This window comes from Lotus japonicus, chromosome 6 (assembly GCF_012489685.1).
Source record: "Lotus japonicus ecotype B-129 chromosome 6, LjGifu_v1.2".
NCBI classification, from domain to species: Eukaryota; Viridiplantae; Streptophyta; class Magnoliopsida; order Fabales; family Fabaceae; genus Lotus; species Lotus japonicus.
This window is the reverse complement of record NC_080046.1, coordinates 56,037,378-56,053,174: the sequence shown is the minus strand read 5'-3', so window position 1 is coordinate 56,053,174 and position 15,797 is coordinate 56,037,378. Positions and strand designations below refer to the sequence as shown.

Sequence of the window (15,797 nt, the reverse complement as noted above, 5' to 3'; positions counted from 1 at the left end):
GAGACTGAGTTGGGAGCATGTACCTGAACCTGTTGCAGATACTACCAACAACCTGTTGCAGATACATGAGTTGGGAGCATGTCTGAATCACCATCACAAGCAAGGTTCCAAACCTTCCCCCCAGCTGTGGCCACCTTCAACTGTCGACGGTCCACATACCGCTCGTCTGTGCGTAGGAGTGCATGCCACGCCCAGGGAGCCTTGTGATCAGCATAATGGGTGAGGAGCGATAGTTCAACAGGCCCCCCCGAAAACGGCGGCAACCTCTGGATCAGGTCCTCCTCGCCACCCTGTGCCCCCTGCTCTGGCGGCAGGACATCAGCATCAACAGTAGGCGGAGGAATACTATCCTCGTCAGATCCTCCCATGCCGGATGAGGCCTCGCCTGATGACTCCTCGCCGGAAGACTCCTCGCCTGAGGACTCCTCGCCTGATGACTCAACCATGGGAGAGGGCGGAGAAACAACTGTAGGTATCTCAACCGTGGGAGACGGCGGATAATCAACCAGAGGAACCTCAATCATGGGAGACGGCGGAGAAACAACTGGAGCTGAAGCCTCCACCGCCTGAGAGGTTGCAGCATGATCGCCGCGCCGGCTAGAAGCATGTAACCGCCGGTGTCTATCCTCAGTAGCCCCGACATCCTCACTAGAAGCATGAGACCTCTTTCTGTTCTTCATTCTCACTATATATTCAGAGCAAACATTCACTATATATACCATTTCAGCCATAGACAGAAACATGATGCAAGCAAATGGAAAATTCCTAGAATTTTATAAGTACATAGATGATAATCGGATCTTCTGTGGATTATGCATGCTTGGATCAACTTTTATTTTCCTAATAATCAATTATGGCATCTAGAAACTACTCACAAATTCTTTGGAAACCTTCTATAATTGATTCTGGGGGATCAATTATAAGTGTTAGTTTGGTTCTGAGATGAATACGGAAAACGTTTTTCCGTATTCAATACGGAAAACCATGTTCCATACTGAATACGGAAAACCATTTTCCATATTCAATACGGAAACCTGTGATCCGTATTTACCCAGAAACGCCATTAACGACAATGAGCTATCGGCCCTAAACCCAAACCACATTCAAGACATTTCAGCCAACAATACCTCTACACAAGCAACAATCGACTACCCTAGGGTTCAATGATTAACATAATTTCAAGTTAAATGGGGAAAATCCAAAAATCCTTACCTCTAGGTTTCAATTCTGAGAATGGGGTTGTGAAGAGCTTTGATGGAGATGATGGAACCTTTCAAGTACACGGTTCAAGCAAGGGGAGCGACAGAGATCGAAGGTTGAAGAGGGGAGAAGAGCTTGGCAAAATACGGAATGAAGTTTGAAATGGGTTTGAATAAACCCTTGCCGGTTTACATACTAATATAATACGGATATAAGACTTCCGTATTGAATACGGAAATGTTGCTTCCATATTCTATTAAAGGGGGACGTTCCTGTAATTTCCCCACTTTAAGTGGGGCGGGGAGCCCCATAGAGGGCCCCAAACCCAACTCCCACACAAAACCCATATGAGGAATCACCTTTCACATAACAAAGGAAGCGCGGAGGCTGCAAAAAATTATGTATAAGGTTTGGCTTAGAAGGTACTACTACATAGAAAGCCTCATCTCTTAACTTATTGATATCACATTTAATATATACGAGATGGAGGAGGAAAAATGGAGATTTGAACACGGATGTTTCAACAGGAGAAACCACGGACATATATTAGCACATGAACCTTAAGCCACTCTCCCTCACAATGGCAAACCAGAACAATAACAAAAAGATATATGCAACAAAAGAGCACAGTATCGTAGAAGAAAGTATTGTGTAATGTATGTGTCATAGATATAAGCAAGATAGGAAAACCTACTAAAGAAAATATCAACACTGTGCTGGATGGTGAACAAATTCAAAGTAACAAATATTGCAGAGTAAAAGAGAAGACATACACAAGTAACAAAATAAATATAACTTAAAATTGGCTTGGTATGTATCAAAACAATCTCATTTTTCAGACACACAAATAATGTCGACACCTTGTATACATCATAATTTTCATTTTATCTCTAACTACGTTCTCTTTTCTCTTCATTTCTCCTTCTTTGGTCTTTTCTCTTCATTTCTCCTTCTTTGGGTGTCCACCCCCACTTTAGGTGTCAATCTAACTTATTCATGTATGAAAAGTACAAGGAGAGATCGAATCCACAATTTGAAATAATATTGATAAACCAAAAACAATAATAAAAATTAGCTCTTTTTAAGATTTTCAAGAACCGTGAACTTCTAGTGCTAATGACATGAATAAGAACATTAGTAATGATGAAAAAAGAAAGACAAAAGAACAATCTGAATGATTAAAGTGCTAAAGACAATGATAATACAGAAAGAAAAACAAACAAAAGTAAGATAATAGAAGGAAAAGGGAGCTAAATGCAGGTCACGGGTTCCCTTTTGGAAGACAATCAAAACCATCTAAAACCAAAAAGAAACAACACACTCTTCGTCAGCACATTTTTTCTTATTTGCCAGATGTGAGAGAGCGCAACTAAACCAAAACACCAAAATAACTCAGATGCGGGAAAAACTAGAGCAACAAAGTAGGGGCGCCATGCAAACATAATGAACCATGCACAACAAAGTAAAAATGAACTGCAGGACAGTTTAAGCAGAGGCAAATAAGTGGGGACTGGGGAGCAATAGCATTCGTTGATGTCTCATAAACTTCAATAATTTTTGAAGTGAACAATTGCATGAGGTTCAGTGGTTCTTTTGGCACCAAACCAGTGTTCTTTTATAGTCAAGAACAAGAGTGGGAGATAAACACTCAATGATTTCTGTAATCCAGTTCCCCTGGCTTTCCTGGTATTTAGCAAAGTAAGAGCAACTTACAGACAAAGAAACTCAAATTATCATAGTAAAGGTTACACAATCAGACTTAGAAGCATGTCCGAAGCAGATTATGTTCTAATCAGATGGTAATTGCTATGAAGGCTATCATTAACTATACAATGCACTGCTAATGCAGGCCATTGGTCTGTCGATCAATCCATAATCCCCTCTCATTAAATCATTTCCAGATACCAAATAAAGCAATCTAAGTTATAAATGGAAGAAAACTTATAGTTTCAAACAAAAGGCATTTAAGGATCCTTAACTAGTATTGAAGAGAAATAGGATAACTGGCATTTGTCAACTGCTTTGATATGACAATATAAAAACATATAATTCACTTTGTGTCGCCCCAGCTGGGATCAGCTTCATTGCTTTCACATCTTCCACTACTCTTGGTCATCACAAAAAATATACTTAAGAAATAAGTTCCCACTGTCCCACCTGAAAAATACTTGAAAAGTCAGAACAGAAGCTCCTAGTCAGTTACTAGTTATGACAAAGTGCAAACAAGTACCTCAGGAGGTAGATATTTGTGTAGTATTTCTGGAAAAGGGATATAATAAGCTACACAAGAAGATGACATGAAGAAAGGGAATTTTTTGTGTAAAATTATTGAATTATTGAACTTGTGCAGTCTAAATTATTGAGGAAAATATGCTACCACAGTAAAAGATTTTTCAATCAACTGAAAGGTGTATGTCTATTTTAGTGATTCAAAAACATCAAAACAAGTTCTTGTGCTATTATTATGAATTTATGCCCAAAAAGGGAAAAAAAGTAAATGATAGGCTGATTAAGAACTATGTGCATGATAAGATTTAGTTTGTTTAGTGCATAATGTATTATGCAGGATTTGAAGCAAACATGAAATTTGTGAGCAGTTAAGTGACATTTAAATAAGCATACTAGTGAGTTGGCATCACATCTAGATCCTATTCTAATTTTAGAAAACTAAATTGACCACCTAATGAAATGCATGATTTCAATAAACAATGATCAAAAGTAATTAGAAAGAAAGGTCCATTTAATGGATTGAAAACATACCATTTTGCGTCCTAATATCAAAAGCAAGGTGATACCAAACTTTCTACATAGACCCATGAGACCATAGAAATACAAGCATCGGGAATTTGTATTTGGAGACTTTTCAAAGTGCCGTCTTTGGAATTGTAAAGAAATAACTCTGAACAGAACTGCACCACCAGTACTTGATCATCCTCAGAAATATGAATTGCACCAAGTCCCTGTCCCTTGTAATAGGGGAATAGTTCGGTGGCAACACTGAATAGTTTAGTCCAAGACTTTTGATTTCCATACTCCATCATAAGCCAAACATTCCAAACCTTAGAATCTCCACACAGGACGCACAAGCAATCCCTCAACACCCCCAAATAATTCTCAGGCTCACTTCCATCATTAGGAGGCAAAAGTTTTTGATAACTCTCCTTCCCCAAATCAAGAGAATTAATAAACCAGTTGGACTCATCAGAAACCAACCAATTAACAGTGCCACTCACAAATCTTCCTGCTCCAGTAAAAGGGACACAAGAAGGAAACTCTTGAATCTCCCTCCAAGAATGAGTACCTAAAGTATGAACCTTCACTTGTGTTTTGTAAAACTCAAAATTAGTTTTGTTTTTTCTGTAACCCCCAGTATCAGTTTCATAGTAGAAAACTGCAACTACTTTGTAACTATCAGCAAGATTATCATAACCAAACCCATATGTTATGAAAGTACTAGCACCTTCTACTTCTGACTCTGGAATTTCCAAACGCGGCAACTCTTTGAATCTCCGAGTGGAAGGGTTCCATAGAACAATACATCTCTTGTAATTGGCGCAGACGAGGACGATGCCGTCGCAAGAGTCCATGATCAAATTGAAGTTGTCACGAAGAGGGTAACCTAGCTCTGTGGCGGGTGCAGGCATGGCGGCATTGAAAACGGAGAGGAGCGGGTAATCCTTGAGAAGGAATTTGAATCTGTCGTTTGGGAGGATGTTGTAGCCTAAGATGAGGCGGTGGCGGGTGAAGTCCGTCGGGGAAGAGCGGAGGAGGTGGTGTTTGGCGAATTTGGGATCAGAGATTAGGGTTTTCCAGGACTTACAAACGCAGCGGAGTTGCAACAGCGATTTCACCGAGAGCCTGCATAGGATTTCCACACCAAGGTCGAACGGAAGAGGTGGAAGCGGCGGCGCGTGGAGTGAGTCGTCGGAAGAGGACGGTAGTAACCGCTGCCGTGTCGCCATTTCGATGAATAAAGATGCGGTTGCAGCAAAATTTATTTATATGTACTTGCAAATAGAAAGGGTAAATCCTATTTTGCTTCTTAATAAGAACATTAACTTGAATTTCAAATGATAGTTTTGGCCTTTTGGTACGCGAGAGTAGGACTGCAATTTGATTAATCCAAGTTGAGTCGGGTGGACTTATCTATAGAGGGATTTGACTTACTTTAGGGGGTTTGAGATTGTCATTATAAATTTGCACATCATAATGATGTTTTTCGAAACTAGCAGTTAAGTCACGATAATCACGTAGCACGGAAGTAAAATAAGAAGTGCTACGAGATGGACGCTTTCATGCCTCAAACAAGTGAAGACAATCCGTCTCTAAGTAAAGCTGGCAAAAACATAAATCATATGCAATAGATAAAACCCAACGAAAGCCAAGAGCCTTTGCCAAAACAAGGGACAAGGCCTCCATTGCAATCACGAGCAATCAAACTAAGAACATCCATGTGCGAAGTCGGGAGAGAAGCAACAAAGTTTACCTTGATCACATCACCAATAGGGCGACTCCTTGTTATTGTTACAAACATGCTTTTGTAAAACTATTTGACAAGGCCAAAACTATCTTAGCTTGTGATGGTAATCGAAGTTGAACTCACCCAAACTTTTAGTTATAAAAAAGAAAAGAGGAGAAGTTTTGTTTGATACTTGTAAGTCCAATTCTTTCCTAAGTCGTAATAATAGGTAATTTTATTTTCAATTTTTAAAGATATTTTGAACTTAATTTACTATAAATATTGTGAATCTTTCTTTTTGCTTAAATTTTTGGGACAAATTATTTTTGCTAAAATATGGGCCAGTAAGTCCATTAATTGGCCATGACAGGCCCAGAAAGCCCACTGAATGAAGAAAACCCTAGCGTGATTCCCTTTATAAAGATCACAAGCGTTGTGTTTCTCTGCAACTGTTATCCCTTACTCTCAGTGCTTTGTGTGTGTTTCTGAATCTTTGATCTCTATGAATGTTTGAATTTTTTTTTTGCTTCTAGTTTTTGAAACTCCATTGATTCTATGATAAAAGCAAGGTCAGCTTCTTGATTGGATCTTGAAAATTCTACGGTCCTGTCACTTATGTTCTTATACATCCTTGCGAAACCAAATCTAGCAGTTTCACTCGTCTGAACTTGATTTTTTCATGATTGTTCAGGCCCTTAAACTCTGCAACATCTTTGATTTTGAATCCTCTGTTTTCGATCTGATTTTTTCAATGAATTTCACGAAGCAAACGCACTCTGTCCCTTAACCGTGTTTCACACGAATGTTTTGAGGCAATTTCTTCGTTTGCGACAGTGACAAAGGTTCCTCCACCTTTGTGTGGTGGTTCTGGTCCAGCAAACTCGTCTGCTGTTTCTGTTTCTGAAACTGCGGGCACATTGTTGGGTCACATTTGAAACTAAACCCTAGTTTTTGTTTGTTCCTGTTCGGTTTGTTATTAGCTGCAGCATTTGATTCTTTGAATACTTTTAATCAAGGCAATCACATGTTAGGGATTGGTTTCATTGATTAAAGAAATTTACTGCCTCTGGATCATGGGTCATGATTTTCTTATATACATGCACACAAACTTGATGATTTATTTGTAGATGCATTTTTTTTTATAAGCCAAAAAGATTGCATTAATGTGAGTACATCGGGCACTCAACCCAAAATACAAAACCAAAAACCAAAAATTTGTTGTGGTATCATGAAAATTTTCGAATGTTAGATATGGAAATAATAATTTGTTGCCTTGGTAAACTTGATGATATTTTTGTAGATGATTTTTTTTATAAGCCAAAAGATTGCATTAATGTGAGTACATGGGGTACTCAACCCAAAATACAAAACCAAAAATTTGTTGTGGTATCATGAAAATTTTCGAATGTTAGATATGGAAATAATAATCTGTTGCCTTGGTAAAATAATCGTGGATGAAGCTAATCAGGTCAGATTAGGAAGAAATAAGATATTTGTTAGATGATGTAATCTGAATAAAAAATTATTTATTAGAAATAAGATGCAACTAGAGGGTATTTTTCAGAATTGATGACATTAAAATGGATGTAAATGGTCTTAAAATTAACCCACAACAAGTAAGTGCCGTAATTAATTAAATAGGGTTTTTGTAGTGGAAGTTATACTTGAAACTTACAAAAAGGCCAAGATACCATAAACCTTGAAACAAGAAAGAAGGTAAAGGAAGAAATGAGAATATGGAGAGAAAAGAAAGAGATTTGCAGAGAGGGCAATAGTAGAGTTTTTTAGTAAAAGAAAGTCATTAAATCTTAGAGTAATGATATATACACACATCATTTTTTAAACACTTCATTTTCACCTCTTTTTATTTTTATTTCTCTCATCTTATCATCTATCACATCTCATATTTTCTCTCTCTTACTTTTTCTTTTCTTTCTATTTCTTTTATCATTCCACCTCTCCACCTCAAAAGAAAGGTGTGGATGAACCATTACCCTTATATCTTATGTTCCTCTCGCTACAAATCATCTTTTTTTTCCTTCATATTTTTGTTTTTTCTTTTCTCTTCTTTTTTACATTTAGGGTTTAGAGTGCTTCAAATTTACAATTTCTGTGATTCATGGTTGTTTGGGCTTGCGATTTAGGGTCTTGAAGGTCCCTCCATACAGAGGTTTTTGGTGTATGTAACATTGTTATTATTTGGCATTTCATGGATAGCTACGACAACGTGGGGGTTTGGATGGAAGTTCAATTGTGGAGGTGGTAATGGTGATGTTGTGGGTCACCGCCTTAGGGCTTGGAACAAGGGAATGAGATATGGATGTGGGGATGAATAGTTGGAGTGGGGGAAAGTGTGAAGGTTCGGTGGACAATACTAGAAAACATATATAGGGGGAGTTGTTGGTCAAGACAAAAAAGGAAAACACAAGGGGAAAAAGGTGGCACTATTGGAGAAATGGAGATAAAGAAAGGGTTAGGGTTTCATGGACCTAATCTTAATCATTCAAGAAAATCATAGTTTTGTAGTGTCATTCAAACATGTTCATCCTAATTTATTTTCTTCTTAATTTATTTCCTTTATAAAGAACTTTCAATTTAAAAAGTCTTGTACCTTCAATTTTTCTAATTTTTCATTCAAGGGTTATGTTTCAGTACTCCATAAAATACCTCAGGTGTATGCTTAGGAAACATCACTTGACAACTATGAAAACCTGATACCTCTCAACATCCTCTTCTCGAATACTAGAGCTAGAGGAATATTGTCCAAGCATTGGGTGATTAGAGGACATAACCCACCCGACAATGAGAAACCTTCACCATTCAGCGGTTTTCATCACCACCTTGAGATCTGACTCAATCATTAGCAATTCCTAGACTCGACAACCAACAAGTCACATACTACATTAATGACTACTTGGGTAGGTTTACCGTTCTCCCCAAGTCAAGGCATGGCCGATAGAATTGGTCAGCAACTCTTATACTCCGTTAACGGTTGAATCTTGATGATCATCCTTCGATCAATTTCATGACCCTTAAGAATGCATGGCTGAATACTTAGAAATAGGTTATCGCAAGGTCATGGAAATGGGACCCCTTACATAGTCGGGCGTGTCACCACCAATTACTCACGACCAGTTACGACTTTTCAACTGATTGCGTCTTCATGGCTACTTACTCATCTACGCAGAGAGAATAACTTGTCATGCATTGATTTGTCACGTTCCCATTTGAAGTCAATGACTCTCTACAAGGAATAGGCATGACACTGGAAGGTTTTGCAACAATACATGAGTTCAACCTTGCTCATTCGATTAAAAGGCGTGTCATTAAAGGTCCCCCCCATCAACGACAACGAATAAGCATTTTCTTTGCCTGGAGAAGCACCTTATTGACTAGAAGAACCACAGTCCTTTATCGTTCCTCACTTTCAAAACTATTCAAGCGATTTAGTCAGACTTGTCTCATCAAGTTAGAACACATTATATAATTTTTTTTTAATATATCATCCATGGAAATTTATTTTTTGGCCCCTCAAACTTTAAACTCGTGTGGATCTTTGTTAGAAAAAATGGGAAAATAAAGACATCGTGGGGTACTTTTTGCTTATGTATTAAAAAAAATCAATTTTAAAAATTTGTTTTTGAAAAAGAAAAAAAAATTGAATGAAATGATTTACAATGTTAAAAAACTGTAATTTAAAAATAAAAAACAGAAACATAAAATATGTCTGAGATATTGAGATTTTAATTTTAAAGCCTGAAAAGAAGAACCATTTTTAAGTTACGAAAAAATAATTTTTTTAATTTTATAGTTATTAAAAGCACAAAAAATAAAAAAATTGCAAACAACTATGTTCTTTATCTTCTTGTATTGGGTTGAAGTATCACTTGTACTTAAAAGTATTGCTTATAAAAAAAACTAAAATCCAGCCAAACACAAACAAAAACCTTCAAAGTCACAAACCCACCAGCATGACATGCATATTAATTACATCCCCAACAAACAACCCTTAGAACCAAGGATTGAAAAATAAGCACCAAACAACTACCAAGAGGAGGCCTATAGGGGAACAAGATGCAGTGACAATATCAACCAAAACGGGATCCAATCAAGCCACACTAACCCTACAAAAACAGTGCCCCATGTCGACATTGAAATAACACTAGACCAACAACGAGACGCCGACCCAAAAATACAAGAAACCGTAACGAGAAACACCAAAGGAAATGAAAATAAAAGACAGGAAAAAGAAACTAAAAGAGAAAAACAAGATCAAACATCCTCTTTGCAGCACAAACCATGACAAGAAGAGAACAACCAAAAAGCCCAAGAAAAGAACCTCAAAACCATAAAGCAGTTTCTAAGAGCACCATAAGCAAAAGAGGAAGAGAGGAGCGTCATCAAAACAGAAACAACAAGAGGCATGCCGAGCAAGATGCAAACAATTGAAACCTTGAGATGCCTAAAATGAAAACCCTGGCGATCGACGCTCAGTAGCAACTTGGATCTTCCATACCTCACCAAATAAGAAGCAAAAGAAGTAGAAAAGAGTGCCAACAAAATAGAACCATGTTGACTAGGGGGCAAAACGAGCACCTCACCACTAGCCAAAGTCGAAACACTGCCACCAAAGTCACCCAATGAAGAACCGAAACTCCAAGCGCCTCCATAACCCGTGGAACAAGTAGAATATCATTTATAAACAATACTTTGATTAATTTCTTTCCACCACCTTTATAATTCCCCACCAACAAGGTCCAATACACAGTTGATAGATATCTAGTTTCTTAAGCATTTAGTCTAAAGTTCAATTTATGAGTAATGTGTATAAAAAAAATTATTAAATTAAAAGAGATCTACTCACGTAATATGATCTCAGAACTTTATCTATAAACTATATAAAAGGAGAGTTTTTGCAACTTTGAGGGTAAGATAGTAATTCAATAAATCAATGCACATGAGTGAATATTTTTTCATGGGCATATATGTAAATTTGTGAATAATTAATTATAAAATCAATCTTGACCGTTGATTGCTTCTAATCCTAACCGTGCATCATTTTCTTACAAAACCCTTTGAGAAACCTTTTGACATTCTTGGTTGTTTTCTTTATTGCTTTTGTAACTCTTGAATGTGGTGACAAAAATAGCAAGAGTCTCTTTCTTTTTCTCCCATATATGAAACACATTTTCATTCCACTTTCATATTCCTTTCATCTTTCCCATCTTGATCTCCAGAACCTCTATTTCTATGGAAGAAATCCCTCTCATTTGAATTCTCCAAAAGCATCATCCCCTACATAAGAAGATCTTCTGTCAGGTTAGAAAATTTTCTACTTCATCTCTTCTTTTTTATCAGTCACTTCTTCTTCTTCATCAGTTTTCATTCTTTAGGCATTGATGTTCTTCTCCATCATCATCGTCCATCCGGTAAGAGTTTTCTATGGATTAATAAAATTACTATGATATTTTCTTAATTTCTATTATGTTTTCTTCTTTATCATTTCTCTTATTGTGTTTCATTTTTTTTCATGCACAATTTTATGATGTTATTCCCATTTCTTTGACAGTTCAATCTTTAGTTAATGTAAGTTTCTTGCTTTTCTTTTCATTTTCATTATCAACTAAATCAACTAACTGATTTTCTTTTCTTCTAATCTAAAACAATGAAGTCTTTGTTCTTATTTTACATTTAATTGATTTCATTTCAATTTTTTCTTCTTTTAGGTTTTACTGCTATTGTTACCGTTCTTCCAATATACTATCTTGAAAGTATGTAAGTTTCTTGCATCTTTTGTACTTTTTAATTGTTTGATTGTCAACTTGGTCTACTGAATAAGAGTCATCTTTATTTTATTTCACTTTATACAGTATTGTCATCTTCATCGTCCTTCTTCTCTTCGAATACATTAGGTTTAATTTATTTTGTCATTTTTAGGTGTCACTTACACTACAAATGCACTAATTTTACATTATTTTTTCAATTTTTGGTTTTGGTCAGCCTTCTTATTTCTTTTATCTATCAACTCTATTGGTTTTTTTTTTTATAAATATCAACTATATTGGTTGAGTGTACTTCATTGTTTTTGTTCATTTCCCTATTGAAATGAAATCCTTAATTTTTTGACTGAAATTGAAGGACCAATGACATTCAAGTTAAATTATTTGAATCTTAATTTTTTATGTTATAACTCAACCATAATATAAGTATATTAAATGTTATTTAAATACTAACTTTCGGTTTCAAGTTCAATTCATTTCTTCGTCTTTATAGTTTTAACCGCTTGAGAGTAGGAATTCTATGAGACACATATTATTAGTTTATATTTGTTGAAACATTAATCAACTAATAATTAATATTAATAATAAACCTCAAAAGTTAAAGGTCATTCAATAAATAAAAACACTCATATACTCCTTCCTCTTGAACTTCCTTCATCAATGTCATTCTATGGACTTCTACTATTACCTTCACAATTATTTTAAGTAAATTTATTATTGTTTATGAGTTATGAAATTTAAAAAGACAAATTTAATATTAAATAAAAATATACATAATTATAAAAATAAATATCCCAAACATATGATAGAAAAAGAAAAAAAAAAAACATCCCTATCCATTTCCCCTTGAACTTCCTCTATCAATGTTAGTCTATAACTTTCTACTATTAATCTCAATATTATTTTAAAAACATTTATTACTATTTAATTCATATTGGTTATGAAATTTCTTAAGACAAAATTAATATTAAATATGATATCACTAAAAAATATAGGGCATTCCATAAGATACATTTTATTAGTTTAGATTTGTTTAAGCTCTAATCAACTGATAATTAATAGTAATACTAAACTTTAAAAGTTAAAGGTCATTCAATAAAAAAAATTCTCATATCTCTTCCTCTTGAACTTCCTTCATCAATGTCATTCTATAGAGTTCTACTATTAACTTCAAAAATATTTTAAATAAATTTATTATTATTTATTTCTTATGAGTTATGAAATTCAAAAAGACAAACTTAATATTAAATAACATCTAACCAAAATAATACGATAACCCTTCTCTCTAAAAGTATATAAATAAGTGTCAATACTCATTCAACATGTGCTATTCACATAATCTTTGTTTATGTATTTGTTTTTGTTTTTTCAAAGGCACAAGGTTCAAGCCCTTTTCTCAGGTACATATATTCAAGGGGTAACTATTGATGTACTAGCCTATAATATTTATATGTGTTCTAACATGTTTTTTTTTTCATGATGATTTTCAACTTGATTTCATCATGTAAAATTGAAACACCTAACAAAATATTTTCTTTTTGATGGCCCAAACTTTGTATGAGGTATCCAATATTTCAGAGTTTGTGTGCTCCATGTGTGGGAAATAAGAGATTTCAAAAAATCTCAAGTTGTTAATAGTATTAAGTTGCTCTTAATCCATGAACATGTATTCTGTTTTAATAGTTTTTCCCATTCTCATGGTACCTAATTCAAACTATTTATTTTTACCATACAAAACCATGAATTTTTATAATTGGAAATTTTCATTTTGAAAATAAAACAGCACCCGAAGATCCATGAAACCTTTGGCCGGATTCAAATAGCACAGTTTAGTGACACATTGTGTGAAGGACAAATTTATATGATTCAGAATTTTATGGTTCAAACATCTGCTAAGAAATGTAGAGTCACAAAGTATAAATACAAGATTACTTTAATGGACATCTCTAAAGTTAAAGAGACTACAAGTGACACAATTTATGGAGCAAAATATGATAATTACCACTTCCTAAAATTCAGACAACCGCTAATGACTAATACTTTTTTTAAAAGTGAAAATGTATTGAAATAAAGATGAGGAGATATACATGATATTCACCCTCCTCAAAGGGGATCCAAAAAGCAAAACCAGCCAAAAATACCCTCTAGGATTCTGCAGACCTAACCAAAACCTAACCAAACGGTTAAAAAAATCTAGCAAAACGGGTTTTGCTAATGACTAATACTTGCTAGGTTACTTCTCATACAACAGCAATTGCATGCTCCACATTGTAGTTTATTATTAATCTTTATCTTTTCTTATGTTAGATGTTAATGGGCATTTGGTTGAAAAAAGGTGGATTAATAGAAAGTGAAAAGGATGGGAAGACAAATATGCATATAAATGTTGCGCTACACGATTCGGCGTGAGTCTTTTTCATACATTGATTGATTATATTAAATTTTTTAGACTCCCCTAAATCATTAGGTTTATTTTGTTAAAATAAGAATAAAAATTGCAGAGGCAATCAACTGGTGTGTACACTTTGAGGCTTATACGCAGACCAGATGGTGGTGTACTTAAGCCAAGAAAATAACGAAGAAATTTTAGTTGTTTTAGTTCATCCGTGTAAGACCAAAAACTTGCGATGTTGATGATGGAGTTCGAGGTTGGGTACACAGTTGAAAGGAACCATGTTTGGTGGAAGCATATTAGGAATTGAGCGTTAAGTAGCTTAAGTGTAAGTTCTGAAGACCTTGCAACTGAGATTAATTCAAGGTGCAATGATGAAAATACCAAGTGCACAAATTATTTTGGGATTTAGTCAGTCAAGGGCGCCAATTTGTTCTAGGTAAGTTCTTCTTTTCTATGTGAGATTCATATACATACTCCATAGTAAAGTTATTTGGATATCTAAGTAAAAACCTTTTCCTGCCTTAAAAAAACGCAAAACAAATCCGCCAGAACTCCAAGATGCATAAACTTCCAAGAACATCCACTAAACTCATCGGCTTCAGGCATGACAGCACCAATGTGAAGCAGATTCAACAATTTTTATATTTAAAATGAATTGTATTCTTTTAATTCATGATTCTTCTTTTAGTAAATCTATAAAAATAACTAAGAATATGAAAAAATACACATTATAAACAAAAATGAATATCTCCATGTATTTCACGGATCACAATACTAGGAATTGAATTAAAACTTCCCGAGTCAGAACCTATTTATATTTTCCATTTTTTAATGTTTTTGTGCTCAATAAACAATTACTCTATATGAAAACTACTGTTACCTCCACAGAGAAAAATGAAAATTACTTTCTTTTTGGGTAAGACGTCTTTCTTTGAAGGATTCGAGTCGAGAACATTCATATCATTATGAGTTTATCTCTCTTAGGGGAAGGTTACTTTCATTCTACATGAAACAAAAAATAAAAATCTATATGAAAATTATCTAAATTCACATCAAATTTGCCTAGCTTAAAACTCTTATATATTTTCATTTTTTCTCTCTTTTTTTACTCCCTTTTATTTCTTAGATTTCATTTTATATGTTTATTGATTAACATAAATAAGATAAAAACACATATAAATAAATAAATAAATATATATATATATATATATATATAATAGTTTCTTTTCTGCAAGACAAAAACCAACACATTTATCATGAAAAAGTATTTACAAATTAATATGTTCTTACATCTAAAATTAAACTATATCCTTTATTAATCTGTAAATTATCTTTGGTCATTGTTAAAAGTACTACACACACTCTTATTAATACCAACCACCCTAATGTGTAACGGTAGAAAATGTAACACACTTTAAAGTGTGATACACATGGGGGAGGATAATGATAGGTGTGGGTGATATTAATATCATTGTCCATTATCTTTTAATACATATAACAATAATAACACATATTTTAAAATTTTACGCCATAAAAAAATGAATATCCCCCGTGCATCGCACGGGTAAAAAATACTAGTTAGTTTCATAAATATGGAATGTGAGACTACCTTGTTCAACCAAAACTATTTAATTCCCCCAAGCATTAAGCTAAAGTTTTTTTTTTTTTGAATGGAGCATTAAGCTAAAGTAGGACGGCAACAATTCTAGTATGCAATATGCATGTAACTGTCAACTTGGACCATATATAATGATTAAGAAAACCTTAAATCTAATCGACAACTCTTGGTGGGAATGTAACTTTATATATGTATACGTTGATCAATTAGAATATTTGTTTGTAAGTTTTTTTTTTCCTTTCATTTTTCAATGTTACAAATCTATTTATAATATATAAATTGTGAAGCGCGCAATCTAACGGCGACACCTCATCATTTATTCTTTTAACAACAATGTCCAGCTCA

The 15,797-nt window shown here is 34.5% G+C and overlaps 2 protein-coding genes across 3 annotated transcripts; both read right to left on the bottom strand.

Moving 5' to 3' along the window:
• Positions 1-41: 41 nt before the first annotated feature.
• On the bottom strand, positions 42-2,835 carry LOC130723788 (uncharacterized). Its single transcript, XM_057574918.1, has 2 exons — positions 1,213-2,835; positions 42-685 (listed from the first exon to the last, which is right to left on the bottom strand). The coding sequence occupies exon 2, from the start codon at positions 678-680 to the stop codon at positions 42-44; it is 639 nt and encodes a 212-aa protein (XP_057430901.1). The 5' UTR covers positions 681-685; positions 1,213-2,835.
• A 146-nt stretch (positions 2,836-2,981) lies between these two features.
• Positions 2,982-5,297, bottom strand: LOC130723787 (F-box/kelch-repeat protein At3g23880-like). Of its 2 annotated transcripts, none has more exons than XM_057574917.1 (2): positions 3,961-5,297; positions 2,982-3,367 (listed from the first exon to the last, which is right to left on the bottom strand). In XM_057574917.1, the coding sequence occupies exon 1, from the start codon at positions 5,160-5,162 to the stop codon at positions 3,978-3,980; it is 1,185 nt and encodes a 394-aa protein (XP_057430900.1). In that variant the 5' UTR covers positions 5,163-5,297; the 3' UTR covers positions 2,982-3,367; positions 3,961-3,977. The 2 variants fall into 2 exon arrangements, with proteins under 2 accessions (XP_057430900.1, XP_057430899.1); XM_057574916.1 differs by having other exon boundaries at positions 2,982-3,357; positions 3,961-5,295.
• Positions 5,298-15,797: the final 10,500 nt, after the last annotated feature.

Excerpts from the sequence above, each read along its gene's own strand:
- LOC130723788 (XM_057574918.1), bottom strand. The coding sequence starts at position 680 with ATGAAGAACAGAAAGAGGTCTCATGCTTCTAGTGAGGATGTCGGGGCT.
- LOC130723787 (XM_057574917.1), bottom strand. The coding sequence starts at position 5,162 with ATGGCGACACGGCAGCGGTTACTACCGTCCTCTTCCGACGACTCACTC.